Below are 15,518 nucleotides of genomic sequence, written 5' to 3' on the forward strand. Positions count from 1 at the left end.
TGAATTTTTCTCTGGAAGACATTTCTCCTTTTAAGAAACCTAAAGATAATGTATTAGGTATGGATAGGAAGGACATAATCATGAAGACAAAATTTGCTATCATTCATAGTAAATCTATAGCTTTATAGAAAATAGAAAGAGAATTATTGAGAAGAAAACACCAACTAAATTCCCTAGAACTGCATTCATGATGTAAAAACAAAGCACAGATATTCCAGTAGTAGCTGATAAGAGCATGCTGCGATGAGGAACGGAGCATGAATTAGGGTGAAAAATGAATATATGTGGGAGCAAGCAATGATGCAATAGGTTTTAATTATTTTTAGTGATGAGAATGAGGTAACTAATTTCTGGAGAAGTATCTTTACCCGGTGTTGAGTCGGGCTGCTTAGGGGATATATCGGTTATGTCAGTGGGAGTTTCTTGAGTAGTTTCATGTACTGCTGTTGAAAAAGAAAAGCACAGTATAAGTATATGTTTCCTGTGAAAACAATTTAGAGATACAACAATCACTGGCAATACAGCCATAGACTAGATGGATTCTTTTTGCTCCCTTAGACTGTCATTTTCAAACCTTAAAAAGGTAGTATTTTTATTTAATATAGGGCCCTGGAAAGGCAAAAGTCAATGAACTCACGTGGTAATAAATCCACAGCAACAAGCATGGACTGCATCAAGCTATTCATTTAGTGCCCTATCACCCACTTCCTCTTTCTCTGGACATCTTTGAGAGAGCAGTAGCTATCCATCTCTAACAGTACATTGATCTGTATGGGTTGCTTCTGGCTTAGATGTCTAGTTCCAACCTCCCAGCAGCATTGAAGCAGCAACAATATAGGTAGTCTATAACACACTACAGATATTTATATGACACTGATCTTCAAGTAGGAGGTGGATGGGCATCAATTCCCTGCTGATGTCAGACTTATCTCTGAGAATAATGCAACACAACTTATAGAGTGTGCTTCTCAATTCTGTTTTCCCGTAGCCAAGCTGACTTACAACCACTGTTCATAGACATAGTGGGGCTCATTCCCAAACTGCATTTTATAGTATGTTTAGTAGCACTACAATAGTGCTACTAACATACCACAAAATGCTGTTCGCAAGCCTTCAATGGTAAATCATCACTCTCACCACTCCCATCTTTTTAATCGGAAGATCCTCAGACATGTAAGTTAACTACTGTGTAGTACATGGGGAGAGGCAAGGGGGGCGGCTGGAAAAAGGAGTATAGTTAGTACTAAATGGACAGAGCTTAGGAGCAGGACTTTAGGAAGGGCTATGGGTGCACCCACCCTTAAAAGAGTATGTGTAACCACAATTGCACTTCTACAGTTGCTACAGCCAAAAAGAGACCCAAAAAAGTAGGTATATTCTCCCATCTTAAAGCTGGAAAAAGTCCAGCATCCCACTTGGCCAACCACTGGCACTGCAACACCCTCCCATACAAATAAATGGAGCTAAACCCCATTCTATCCCCTTTTGCTAACTTAAATAAAATTACTTGAAACAGTTAAACAATTAAATAAGTTTGTTGTTAACAAATCTAAAAAAAGTATTGCTTATTTAATTATGAAATATTTTTAGAAGATTTTAATTCATAAATGAATGTAGCATAACTGTTAATTACAATGTGAATACATTGCTTTTAATTTAATTTAACATTTTTTCTTATGGGGCTCTATTTTAAATCCCTATGTCCATTATTTTCAATGGGAGTGTGTTGCAGTACCAATGATTGGCCATGTGTGGTGCTGGACTTACTTATTTTGCTTTTTGTCTGTAGTAACTTACACTTGTAAATTTGGCTCCTCCCCCAGTTTCAGAGGGTGGAGACATGTAAGTCTACACCTTAGACTAAAGTTACACTTGTTTTTTGTGACTAGCCACAAATAGTAAAGTTACTCAAAAGTAAGAGTAGATTACACATGTAAGTTATTCACAAGTGAGAGTAATCTTTGTAAAAGGCTCCCAGTATTCTTTATGGGGGCATGGTGATTTTCCTTACAGAAATAGTAGAAATGACATCAGGAAGCCTGGGACTAAAGGTATGGATAGCAATGTGACACATAAATATATTTGTGTGCTTTGCTTCAAAATACAAATACATGCATCTATTTTTAGTTGTTTCTTTTAGACCGACCATGTGAAAAAACCCTGAAAGTACTCTCACTGCAATGTTATATCTACTCTGCTAACAAAGCCATTAGGGGCCAGATGTACCAAAACGGCAATTTGCGACTTGCAAATTGCGAGTCCCTGCGACTCGCAATTTGCAAGTCGCAAATTGCTATGCAGTACGGTGTCTCAGACACCGACTGCAACTCGCTATGGGGTCGCAATGACCCACCTCATGAATATTCATGAGGTGGGTCGCAAATTCCGGCCCCATAGCGAGTATGGGCACTCGCTAACATGGAGGCCTGCTGACGTCAGCAGACCTCCATGTTCGTGACCTGCTTTTAAATAAAGCAGTTTTTTTTTTTTTAAGTTTAGCCCGTTTTCCTTACAGGAAAACGAGCTGCACTTAAAAAAAAACGAAACCTTTTGTTTCGGTATTTTTTCAGGGCAGGGAGTGGTCCCTTGGACCACTCCCTGCCCTGAAAAAATATTTTTGGGTCCAGTCACAAACTGGAAGGGGTCCCATGGGGACCCCTTCCAATTTGCGAGTGGGTTACCATCCACATGAAGTGGATGGTAACTGCGATGCCATTTGCGACCGCGTACCCGGTCACAAATGGTATTGCATCCCACAGCGATCGCAAATAGGAAGGGAACACCCCTTCCTATTTGCGAGTCGGAAATGCATATTGCGAGTCGGTAACGACTCGCAATATGCATTTCTGCATGGCAAACCCACGTTTGCGACTCGCAAACGGCGATTTTCGCCGTTTGCGACTTGCAAACGGTTTGCTACATCTGGCCCTAGGTTACAACTTGGATATAGAAAATCCACAAGTACATCAGTTGGCTTCTTTCTTCTTTTAAAATGTAAGGGGGATTGCAATGGTTGTTTAGGACAAGAGTTAAACCTGTGTAAAATGAAACATAAAAGTGCATGCAGTAAACGTGAATACAGCAGAAATGAGCATACCAAAAATGACCTCAACATTTGTAGCTGCAGAATAAAACAGACCACAGCCTACTAAGACTGCACAACATTCAGGAGCAAGAACAATCCTCATGTGACTAGACGTTTGCAATGTTCAAAGACAATTCATTTATGATCCTACATAGCTCAGAGATGTAATCCAATTCACCACAAAAATGTTCAAACATTTAATAATTCTTTCATTAGAAACTGTTAAATGCACTGGAAAATATATCTAAGACATATTGAAAACATTACAGGGCTTGCACAAATTACTGACTGTAAGACCTCACCTGGCTAAACTGACTACAAATAGAAGAATTTATCATCAGAACTCAAACATTGGAATTTAAAGAATTGCCGAAAGCTATCACAAATGTTTCAGCAGAGAAAATGTACCCTTAGTTTTCTAGTTATGACAAACTAGAAAACACTACACTCTCAAGTAACTCCAAAGAAAGTCAAAAACAGATTCATTACTCCCTCTAAAATGTCATCGAAGAACACCACCAAAGAACACCTTGTTGAAGAAGGGAGCTCATCAAGCAACCAAAAAGAGACTCAGAGTCTTCCTACAGATGCTGAAGCTTGGGGAGAAGAAAACAAAGAGGTTACCATGACATTAATGACCCATAGATAAGGAAACAATACTATAGGAGATACAAAACTCAGAAGAGCAAAGTACACCACGTTGAGGAAGAATAATCCACAGAAAATAGGAAATATGGACATCAATAGGCAAAACAAGAGAGGCCATGAGAACTATGGGCAAAACACATGCTCATTGCGGGAGACAAGACACTATGCAATTTATCCTGCAATGTACAATTCAAGGCATCAGAATCATGCCTTATAAGAGACTTCTCGTTTCTACCAACTACCCCTTAAATATAGCCAATTTAAAAATTGAAAAATTTAAATTGCTCTGCAAAATCAGATCATGATTTTCTTTGGACAAAACTCAGAAACATTGAATACAGATAAGACATGTCTAAAAGCCAAATCTTCCTTTAGTCCTCCTACAAATCTACACATCTACTAACTGATATCACTATCCTTGAGAAGGCAGTCCCTCAAGAAGTAGGCACTCATGAATTGGGTACAAAATGCATAAAAACATACTCAAACAAAACCATCAAGCACATTGATACCTCAAACATCAATAAAAAAAACAAAGGACAGGCAATCGTAATACTCAATAAAAAATAATACAGCCAAGAACTATTCTGACAACTTACAAAAAGACCATCACAGCCTACTATCCTTAATGCAACTAACAAAATTCAAAAGATCATGAAAACTATGATTGATGAGGGCCTGAATAAAAGATGGCTGTCCATTGAAGAACATGGATCTCACTATAAAAACATCTTGACAGACTGATCTGCTATGTTTGTCGAGCAATCCACTTACAGAACCCTCCAGGATGTCCTGGATATAACTCTTTACCTTAGCGCATATCCAAATACATTTATGTCTTCATTAAACTGCTTGTGGCTAACACAACTTCAAATCTCTGAAACATCCTAAACACAATGAACCAGTTCACGGACCAACATTTTGAAACCAGCACACACATCCTAGTGTGCATGGGCATTCAGTCATTGTAAACAAGCACCCTTCAAGACTTGGCCTTAGAAGTTATATAGATGATTTAGAGATACACGTGCAGGGATTACCGTCTGACTTTATTTTAAACTTTAGTCAAAATTGCACTAAAAATTATTTTTTTCATCACAAGATAATTTCTTTTTCACAATCTAACAGGTTGCAATGGGATGCTGTTTCACACCAGAAACAGCAAACCTATTTATAGAATTCTGAAAACAGGTGGGTCTTTAGAGGTCATCTGTGCCAAACCAATGTTGTCGAAGGGAAAAGATACAGTGACAATATTATACTAATTTTTAGGTGAGTACTATAGGAAATATAATACTTTCAAAGGTAGTTAAACAACCATGCACAAGACATCCAATTCACAATGGACCAGAGAAAATGCGCCCTTATTTAAGAAAGGGTGTTATGACAAACCAGAATACACCCACGCTCTCAAACAGATCCAAAGAAAGTCTCTCCCTGAACCTGTAGTCATAGGTAAGTTGTGATAGAGGAAATCCTTTGAAGAGACCAGAGACATAACTTTAATTGCCATATTTGATGAAGAGGAAGGAACATTCTGCCAAAGTATGAGCAGACTACATAAGAACTCCATGCGTTGGTGTAAGAAATTGGGTTACTGGTTGAGAGGGTGAAACACTACTCAACTACCAACCACAATCATTGTCAGGGTGAAGTCACAAGCGACCTCACATTAAGCTGTGCTCAACCCTCTGGTAGCTTGTCATAGAGCAGTCAAACAGTAATGAAGTGACAACACAACACAAGATAAATCCCACATCAATTTAGAAAGATAGAGTAGGTTTTAATAAGTAAATAAAGCCCCAAAGAGCAAGCATCCAATTAGTAAATCCAGTAGTATGCAAATTGAAGATGTCAGTGAAAATAATGCTAAAAAGCACAAATGACCACTTGCTGCTATCTGATCACGCAAGACCGGAAGAAAGTTGCAGGTTGAGGCCAACTTAGATTGAGCACAGATTAGATACAGCGGCCAGGTTAGTCCACTCAAAGAGATACCCTCTCAGTCCAGCACCCAGAGCTCCATTTACAATGGAAGGGGCCGTAAGGAGCATGGAGAAAATTGCAGGTGTCCATCCAAGTTAAGCGAAGAGCTGGCCTTGCATTGTGGAGGGTCACTGGTGTAGCACAAACATATTGTTAGCGTTGTGGAGTGTCCTTGCTGGAGCTTTGTGTTGGCAATCACTGTGGCGGGTGATGCTGTAATGCAAAGATAGGGTTTGCCATTATTTTGTGTTGGTGGTTGGTGCGAGCGGCACGGCCTTTGTGCACATAGGCAGGTTTGCATTCACGAAGATCCCCAAAAATTCAGGGGAGCTCAACTGAGCCACTCCAAGGATCCAGGACCTGAAAGGCACCATTTGGAGGCCAGGAACTCACTCTAGCAGACGTAAGCATTGCTCAGACAGGTCCAGGTACACATCCTGTTGCAGGTCCAGGTAGCAGGTCAACTAGGCAGTTGCAGGGAGCCTCTGCAGCTTGTTATGTTCATGTAGGTCAGAACAGGTCAGCTGAGTGTCCCTTGGAGCCACTTCAGCCTGCGATGAAGAATGTGGGTTCTTTTCAGCAAAAAGGGCAGCAGACAGCAGAACAGCAGATTAGTAGGGCAGCTGAGTGGTAGTCCTCCTCTCAGCATAGCAGCACAGCAGTTCTTTTTCTGTAGTGCCCACAGCCCCAGGAGTGCACAGAAGAGTTGGTGTCTCTAAGGCTAACATTTAAACCTGATGCCTTCTTTGTAGTGGCAGAAACGTCTAGAGGATTCCTCCTGAAGTGTTCAGGTTTTCTTCCTCCCTTGCCCTGGCTCCAGACTAATTGGGGGAGGGGGGTATGCATTCCTTTGTGTGAAGGAAGGTACTAGACTATTCAGGTATAAGTAGGGCTGTGCCCAGTTCTGCCCTCCTGTCCTGCCAGTGATGGCCCGTCCAGGCACATCTAATCTCTCTATTATGTGTGGCTGTCTAGGAGGAATACACAAACACCAACTCCCAATTACCTCCCAGTAAGTGACCAATAGGGAGATAGCAGGCACTAAATGGCTAAGGTGGGAAAATGTAATTTTTTCTAAAAATAGCATTTTCAAAATTGTAGGCAAAAATCAATTTTCACCATAAAAGAGGATTTTTTTAACAATACCAAAGACACCACACATGAAATAATTACCTGTTCTCATTTGGAAAGGAACTCCAATGTTATCCTATGAGAGAAGTAGCCTTCGAAGCAGTGAAGAACAAACTTAAGCATTTTTAACTCCCAGGACATGTAAAACTTAAAATGACACATCTTACTTTTTAAATACATTGCACCCTGCCCTGTGCCTGTTTAGGGCCTACTCTTGGGGCTGACATATGCATTAAAAATGCAGGTTTATTTTGCTAACTTGAAACAGCATTTCAGAACTGCACACACAGGCTGCAACGGCAGACCAAAGACATGCTTAAAGGGCTGCTTAAGTGGTGCACAATCAGTGCTGCAGACCCACGAGTAGCATTCAAATTACAGACCCTGGGCACGGGTAGTACCACTTTACTAGGGCTTACAGGTAAATTAAATGAGCCAATTGGTTATAGGCCAATAGTACCATGTTTAGAAGAGAGAGTACAAGCACAGTAGCACTGGTTAGCAGTGGTAAAGTGTGCAGAGTCCTAAAGGCCAACAAAAATGGGTTCAGAAAACAGGAGGGTGAAACCAAAAAGCCTGAGGATGGCCTTGCAGAAAGGGCCAAGTCTAAATGCCTTGATTAAAGATATGGGCTTTCTCAGTTCAAAAGTAGCCCTTGGTCCTGCAGAAGGATGCAACCATTGAGTGTCCTGGATAGTCGGCTCCTAAAATGAAAGGAAGTAGCCAGTCATTTAAACCCCTCCAAACACCTAACCATCGTATTATCAAAACAGAATTCGTAAGGTGGCAATTTGCTGCAAGAACGCTTGGGTATATCTATTATATAGGATTTTGTTGTGGAAGTATTGGCGTGTTTGAACTTATTTTATTATCTGTCAATAATTTATAAAGGGGCGCGTTAGAGGTTCGATGGACTTTTTGACTGCGCTTAGAGTAGTTCCCACCATAAACTCAGTTCCGGTACAAATCAATGACATCAATAATCTTAGGAGTCAGTAATTTCCAAGAACCATGACCCCTTGGCCATGAATAACGACACCTCTATGTAAAAGTTAGAATGTTTGTTTCCCTACATTAACAAAGCTAATATCAAATAACTTAATCTCAAAATCAGATGATAAGCATACAGAAACAATACAGGTTGACCGAATCTTCTAAAGAATCTCAATTTATTTGAAGCTTGGACCACTACACATTCTAAGGTTACAGTACAAATTAATAGCAAGAATAGCTGTGCAAAAGAAATGGCATACATTTAGATTCAGCAAAGAAAATTGTTTTAATATTTAGCAGGCATGAATATCCTGACTAACCTTCAGATTAGAAAAGCATGTTTGGCCTTCATGCAAAACAATTTAATCAACACAAATTTGGAAAAACATCTAACTAAGGCTCTATCAAAATTAGCTGTTGGAACCTAAGGACAAAAAGGAAATAGATATAGCAATCAGTAACATCGTCTTATACCTTGCCTCAGTGTGGTTCAGCAAGCTGTGACAGTCTTCGACAACTGGACATCTGTTCGGTCAGCAAAGCATCAGACTTCAGCAATAAAAATCAAGATAGGAAATGTCTGTTCATGCTGTAGTAAATCCTTGTTTGTTTTAATGGGAAACAGGAGTTAGCTAAGCCTTTGACTTGCAGACTCGTGCCCCCGTCACCTAGTAATTTTACCCTACTTAGCTTGCTCTGTTTTAGCGCATTTATTTAATTAACCCTTTTAAGATGGATGCCTTGTTTTTAGTTAGGCCCATGTTTTAGTTGTGCCTTATCCATGCCACCGTGCTAAGGCGTCAATATCAAGCGATAAAGATAAACAAACTGTAGGTGTTCACATTAGGTACTTTCGCCTTCGAGGGATTTTGTTTATATAAATTACCGTCTCAAGAATGTCTTGATATCTATTGTTTTTTAACAGACCTATGTCAGGGGTCTAAGCAGAAAGGTATAAATACTCCTCACTTAAACAGATAGCCAGAGGGATTCCAACCAAATGACATTGCTGCTATCGATGCAGCACGTCGCCTTGACGCTGACCCAGTCTTCGTGCCCCTATGGAGTCTGAGATAGAGACCTCATTCCAAGGTAACGAGGGTTGGGGGCTCTTCTCATGGCCATGGCATTGGCAGATTAGGTTTATTACACCCAACTCTCTTTTAGGTTAGAGATTAGGTACATGAAGTTAGGGTATTAGGACATATATTATATTGCATATCACTTCAAGTCATTGCAAGATGGTTGGGGTCTTTGTATTAATGACTCTTGTCTTTACCATTCTGTTTCTTGCACTGTTCATTATTTTAATCATTGTAGCCCATGCAAATTATCGCAGATTGCAGTTTTGTTAAATAAAACCTATTGAAACCTTACGGCATCGTCTACATTGCCTGTGTTTGATTGAGATATGTTGTTCACGTGAGACAGTGGTAATCTCTGTTTAACCACAAGACTCCCTGAGATGTCACACTCTTGATCCAATGCTCAAGGGCTGCCACAAATCACCTTTTACTGTTTTGGGTTTTTGGTGAGATGCTGCTTGCGAGTCGGGAGGGTTGGGTCGACAGTTGCGACTTGCTGTAGGACTGGCATAGTCACCTATAAACATAAGTACTGTCATCCTTGAACCAGCAGTCTTGCCTAGAGCAAGAGACAAACTGTGACAATGAAGTTCAGAAAGAATAATAACTATCCTCTCAGGCTGGTTAGGAAAGTACAGTGAATTGGCCTAATAACTTCTCTCCTCTCGGTGCAGTCTGGCTAAGTTAGATTCCCTAAAACTACTTCCCACGTTGCTAATGGTCAAAGAATAGTACATTTACGTTTAGCCCATTGAAAGTAGAACTTCAAATCTAAGAATTTACTAAACCATTGTTCACATGTTGATGATTGGCTCCTCTTCTCCTGTTTCCGTCGTTCGGCTCGTCAGGTAACAAATTTGTAACAACTTATGCTCTAGTTAGTGCATCCATTGTCTGCTTTTACACACACTGAATTATACAAAGTATCCTTAGCTAGTACAAATTTTCTAGCAAGCAGTTCTCATGGGAATTTTTTTTAGCGACTAACATTCGGCCAATGCAATCGAAAATCGCAATTTAATTCTCCAAGAAGCCATTTTATAATTCCTCTAAGCAATGCAACTTGACATGCGGCCGTGCAACTAGGCCCAAGACCTCGCTAAATTGAGCCTATGAATAATAAAGCAAATACATAATACATAACCATGAATATGACATACTACTACATTAATCCAAATATAAGCTCGACATTTTACATTAAGAAGCTGTTAAGAAGTACAGTTTGTGATTATTGGTAGTCACTCAAATAGGCACATTTTCTAATGCGTGTATTATTTTTCTATGTTAACTAATTGTTTATGCAGATTTAATACTCAGAATACCTGAATCTTTATTAGTAAAATGTCAGCATTAACAGAAGCAGGTAATGACTTCTGTTGCTGCCTGAGCTGCTGTGTTTTTATGCGGCATTGTAGCAATGTGATTTTATTGTGTTGTATTGATGTTTTTTGGGGTTTTGTGTGCATTGTTTTGTTGTTGTTTTAATTGTGCTGCTATGTTGCATTGTGCACATTTTTATGAATATTTTCTTGCTTACAGTAGTGATGTCAGCAAATCCTGCTGTGTCTAAACCCGTACATGCAGTAAAGTTCCTGTGATGAATAACCGTTTACCACTAGGATGATAAAATACCACTGCTCGAACTCTTTATTTGAGACACCAGTCTGTCAAAACCGTGGCAGAGAGGGACTTTAAACTCAGTGCTCTCTTTATATAATAGGGGGTGTAAACTTTAGCAGTCTGCAGAAAATGTCCACTGCTTATCTTGAAACACAATTCTCAAGTTATAGTCACCAGATAATCAAACCTTGACAGAAGGGTTTAATGAATTAGAAAAGAGAGTTGCATAAAGCTCAAACAGGCCTGAATATTTGGTTATGGGTGGCTTCTGTAGTTTCTTCTTTTTGACTTCCGTATCTAATATTGATTAATGACTATGGGAGGTCATCGTTGGATTTTTAAAAAATATAGCTGACAATTTTCTTTCTTCAGTTGGACCTAGTCTACAAGAAATGCCATTCATTAGTTACTTCACTTTATGTCCCAACCAAATGCCCTGCCTACAGAGATAAGCTAAGATACTCAATAAAATAAATGTACCTTTCATGGCAGGAAATACATTTATTTTTTCTATTGTGTATGAAATAAATGCAGGAGGCAGTAAGTCTGTCTTATCCTCCCTTACTGGCCTGTTTTCAAATAGAAGTTTAAAGGGTGGAACAGAATGGATGGCTCCTTTATGTTTTGAGGTCTTACTGTTTGAAATTAGACATTGATATAGTGATTGCCACCACTTGGGATTATGGGAATCTGTGGAATAAATCTAGTGTCTCGCTCTATTTAAAATCAACAACCTATCTCTACGGAGGGTATCACTGACACTACATCCTCCAGGCTCTCTTCCTACTTCGTGGACTGGGTCTTTTCTCTTTCCTGGTGCTGCCAGACTTCATAACTACCGTACAACCAGTGAGTTTACCAAAGATCAACTTAAAACATCTATTTTAGCCTTATAGAAATGACTACCATCTCTGACTATGGACAGTTGCTCACATTCTACCTCACTATCCATCCTGTTATAATAATGGTCAATGTTCTTGTAGTTATCAGTTTAGCTTCTTCAACAATCTCGATGTAGACTTGTCTCCTTCTCCTTCATACCTGTTAAAGAGGGTTCCAATATAACATAGCACCCACTGTTTAGTCTTTCTAGATTCACCTTGCCATAAAGACATGAAGCAGGCAGCCAACCTTTGTACAAATGATCTCTCTACATGTTCCTCATCCTAGCATTGAAATCCCTCTGCAGCCTGCTCTGATATGTACCAACAAACATATTGTCTTGTACTCCCTTTAAACTAACATTGCCTTATAACTCCTAAACACCTATATTCATTATGAATATTTAGGGTTTTCCCCTTTTTACATTCTTTGACAGATAAGCACCCCTCACCCACCTGGGATCTTTTACCACACTGAATATTCTCAGAACCTTTTTTAACCTCAATTTTTCGCAACTTCAAAAGCCTTCCTGTCTCCACCTGCCCCTAAATCAGATGTTTCTTCCAAAAATTGTTTTGAATATACTCTGGACAGAATTATTTATTTAGTATTTCATTTGAATGAAGTAATCGTCTTGTAATATAATGTCACTCTCTGCACCCTACTTCCCAAACTCTGACTCTCTGTTATTATTGAATGCTTCCATTTAGAGCCCCTGTGCTCAAAGTATTTATAACCGAATAAATAGAAATGGAAATGAATAGTGTAACAACTGTACTTGGGTAAAATTGGCAGTGGACTAGATAGATCTATAGAGTGTTTTTACCATTGCAGATTTACAAAAGGAGCAGGTGGTTTATGCGCCCATGTCAAATGTCTTAAAAAAATAGATGACAGTTCAGATTTCTGTGGCACAATTTATTAGGATCCTCCAAAAGGTGAGAGATGCATTCTTTCATGAAAACATAATTTCTTTTAAATGTCAGAATATGCTTGAGATCACTGTATATGAAAATCGTGAGATATGCGAATGTAAAAAATAATAAAATGATTCCAGAGAGCATTGTAGCACTGGACTTTCCTAGCCTCTCCACCAATGTAGTCTGTGAACCAGAACACATTCTTCATGGCAAGAGAAAAATGGTCTGTATTACATTACAATCTATCAAAAGTGATACCTATTTCTACAAAGAAATTAATTTATCCAAATATGCTTCTGACTGTTCAGAAGACATAATGATTTTGATTTGATGGGGCTCTTGGCTTATTTGATACATCGCTGTAAGTAAAAAGGAGAAGGAGCTAGATTATTGAAAAAGCTGTGAATGGGGGCAGCCATGATAGAATTACATGATAAAATAAAGGCAATATAAGGAAACAGATACACCGTGGTACAGGTCTTCATACACTAGGAATATCGAGCTCCACAGAGATGGCCTGTATGAGAAGCTGAACGGCTCAAGCAGGGACAGGCACATGCTCAATGTCCCGAATCTGGATATGAAGCTATTGAGGATGATGCCCCAGAAATAGAACTGTTCAGGTGCAGTAGCCTCATTGTTTATCCTATGTGCCTGTATTACCTGATCAGAATGCAAGCGCCTCTAGTGTGGCTCTGTAACATTAGAGGGTGCAAGGAAACACCCCAGCTTCTATGGATTTACTAAGATATTTTTGATTCACAGTTCTTTGTGCCTTAAATAGACAAACAAAATTGATGGTCATCCTCAGCAAACCTCACAGAAATGAGTGAGGGAGTAGAAGCCCATTAGAACATTAGAACACTGACACCTGTTAACGCTAAATTTTACTATTAAATATTCATATACTTTTAAATCTGCATAGAAAATGAATTAATATAGGTAACTAATACACAACTTTAAAAATGTACCTACTTGAGTGATATATCTTGAGCCAATAATCATGAAGTGTCTCTATTAATTGCTTATTAATATGAAATGTCGTGCTCATGTTTAGATTAATGTAGCAGTATATTAATGGTCATGTATCATGTATTTGCTTTATTAATCATTGGCCTAAAGTTAGTGAGGTCTTGGACCTAGTTGCACGGCCTCATTTTAAGATGCATTGTATAAATGATTCACATAAAATGGCTGCATAGAGAGTTAGACTTGTATTTTTTCACCGTGTGACCAGATGCTAGTGGCTAAATTTCTTTCCCATGAGAAGTGCTTGCTAGAATATGTTGTACTAGCTATTGATACTTTGTAGAATTTAGTGTGTGTAAAGGAGACTTTCCCAGGATCTAACAATGGATGCACTGACTGGAGTATAAGGTGATACAAAATTGTTACCTGACGAGCCCAACGATGGGAACAGGAGAAGAGGAGCCAATCATCGACATGTGAAAGGCAGTTTAGTTATATCTTTGAGTTGAGGTTCTATTTTCATTGGACTAAATGTAAACATATGATTCTTTAACCAATAGCAACGTGGGAAGATGTTCAAGGAAATCAAACTGAGCCAGACTGTACCGAGAGGAGAGAGCTCACTTTTTCCTAAATCTTTACTGAGAAGTGCAATTCCGAATATTCCCGTTCCTGAGAAATTTCTATCTTGAACTTTATTGTGGAGTCCCCATGCCTTGCTGACCGAGCAGATGTCCAATTGACGAAGACTGTTGCTGCTTGCTGAACCACACTGAGGCAAGGTATAAGACTATGTTCCTGATTGCCATGTCTATTTGCTTTTGTCTTTTAGGTACCAGCTGCTAACTTTGATAGAGCCAAAGTTAGATGTTTTTCCAAATTTGTGCTGACTAAATTGTTTTGCTGAAGCCCAAACATGCTATTCTAATCAGAAGGTTAGTTAGGAGACTCAGTGATGATGCTTTCTAAATAATTAACAACAGTTGATGTTTTTTCTTTGCTGAATCTAAATGTATGCCATTCCTATTGGGGAGTTGTTCTTGCTATTGATTTGTACTGTAACTGTGGAATGTGTAGTGGTCCACGCTTTGGTTAAATTGAGATTCTTTAGAAGATTCAGTCAATCAGTAATGTTTCTGTATGTTTATCATTTGCTTTTGAGACTAAGTTACGTGATATTAGCATTGTTAATGAAGGGAAATAAGCAATCTAACTTAAAGTTGTGGTTATTCATGGCCAAGTGGTCATGGTGTGTGGAAATTACTGACTCTCAAGATTATTGAACCTATTGATTGATATTGTCATTGATTGGTACTGAAATTGGAGGCCGATGGTGGGAACTACTCTAAGTGCAGTCAAAAGGTCCCTCGAACCTGTAACGCATCCCCTAATAAATTAATGATAAGAAACCAAATAAGGTCAGATGTACTAACACAGCCAATACATGGAGTTATAACAGTGGCTCTTTTCTCCCCACCTACATCATAGTGGTGGGATACAAAGTCGCTCTTCAGCTTCAACAACAAAGAAGACAATAGAAGCAAATATCTGATTATATTAAACATCAAGAAGGTGAACCATAGCAGAAATTGGGAGATAATACTCTATTAATACTGTAGAAAGGGGAAACACTAGCAAATGCTGGTGGGGAGTGAAAGGCATTGGTCCACTGACTCACGCACATATTGCAAATGGGATGCAAACCAGACCACCAAGAAAGCTAGAAAAGTAGTTATTCATTGCCTGTCAACCTTCTTTCTGTATGTTGGAGCCAGAGGACCAAAGGCCCACAGGGACCACCCACTGAAGAAAGAGAGAGAAATACAGTGTACGTGTAATAATTCACCCATTACAATCATAGAATATGTGATGGTAATCAGCCTAACAGAATTCTCTTCACCAACACTGCAGAGCGGAGATATAAACTGTAGCCGCCTAGTGTCCACAACCACATATTGTAGGTGAATCTAAATATTCCAGGCTACCAGGATATCCCAGGGGAGGGAGAATACAAATGGTCATACAGAATCACCTCCCCAGAATAACATGGGGGGAGAAAAGTCTCCTGTAATTCTCACATCTACACCACAAAGTGAAAATTTACAGCGGTTCATTAGAACACTACAAGCACTGAGCACAAGGAAGACACAATTAGTCTCAGGATATTTTCACTCAAACTACAGAAGAGTAAGCAGGTCT

General features: G+C 39.2%; 1 protein-coding gene across 16 annotated transcripts in view; it reads right to left on the reverse strand.

Annotated features, from left to right (window-relative positions):
* Nucleotides 1–15,518, reverse strand: part of ABI3BP (ABI family member 3 binding protein) — a 2,083,720-nt gene that overhangs the window by 568,501 nt on the left and 1,499,701 nt on the right. For 14 of the 16 annotated variants that reach the window (XM_069204834.1, XM_069204837.1, XM_069204832.1 and 11 more), the window contains one exon: nucleotides 369–443. The exons of the other annotated variants lie outside the window; for them this stretch is intronic. In XM_069204834.1, coding sequence (XP_069060935.1) covers nucleotides 369–443 — 75 coding nt within the window. The remainder of the gene's footprint in view (nucleotides 1–368; nucleotides 444–15,518) is intronic. 16 annotated transcript variants of the gene reach the window in all.

The sequence above is a fragment of the Pleurodeles waltl genome, chromosome 8 (genome assembly GCF_031143425.1).
Source record: "Pleurodeles waltl isolate 20211129_DDA chromosome 8, aPleWal1.hap1.20221129, whole genome shotgun sequence".
Lineage (NCBI taxonomy): Eukaryota > Metazoa > Chordata > Amphibia > Caudata > Salamandridae > Pleurodeles > Pleurodeles waltl.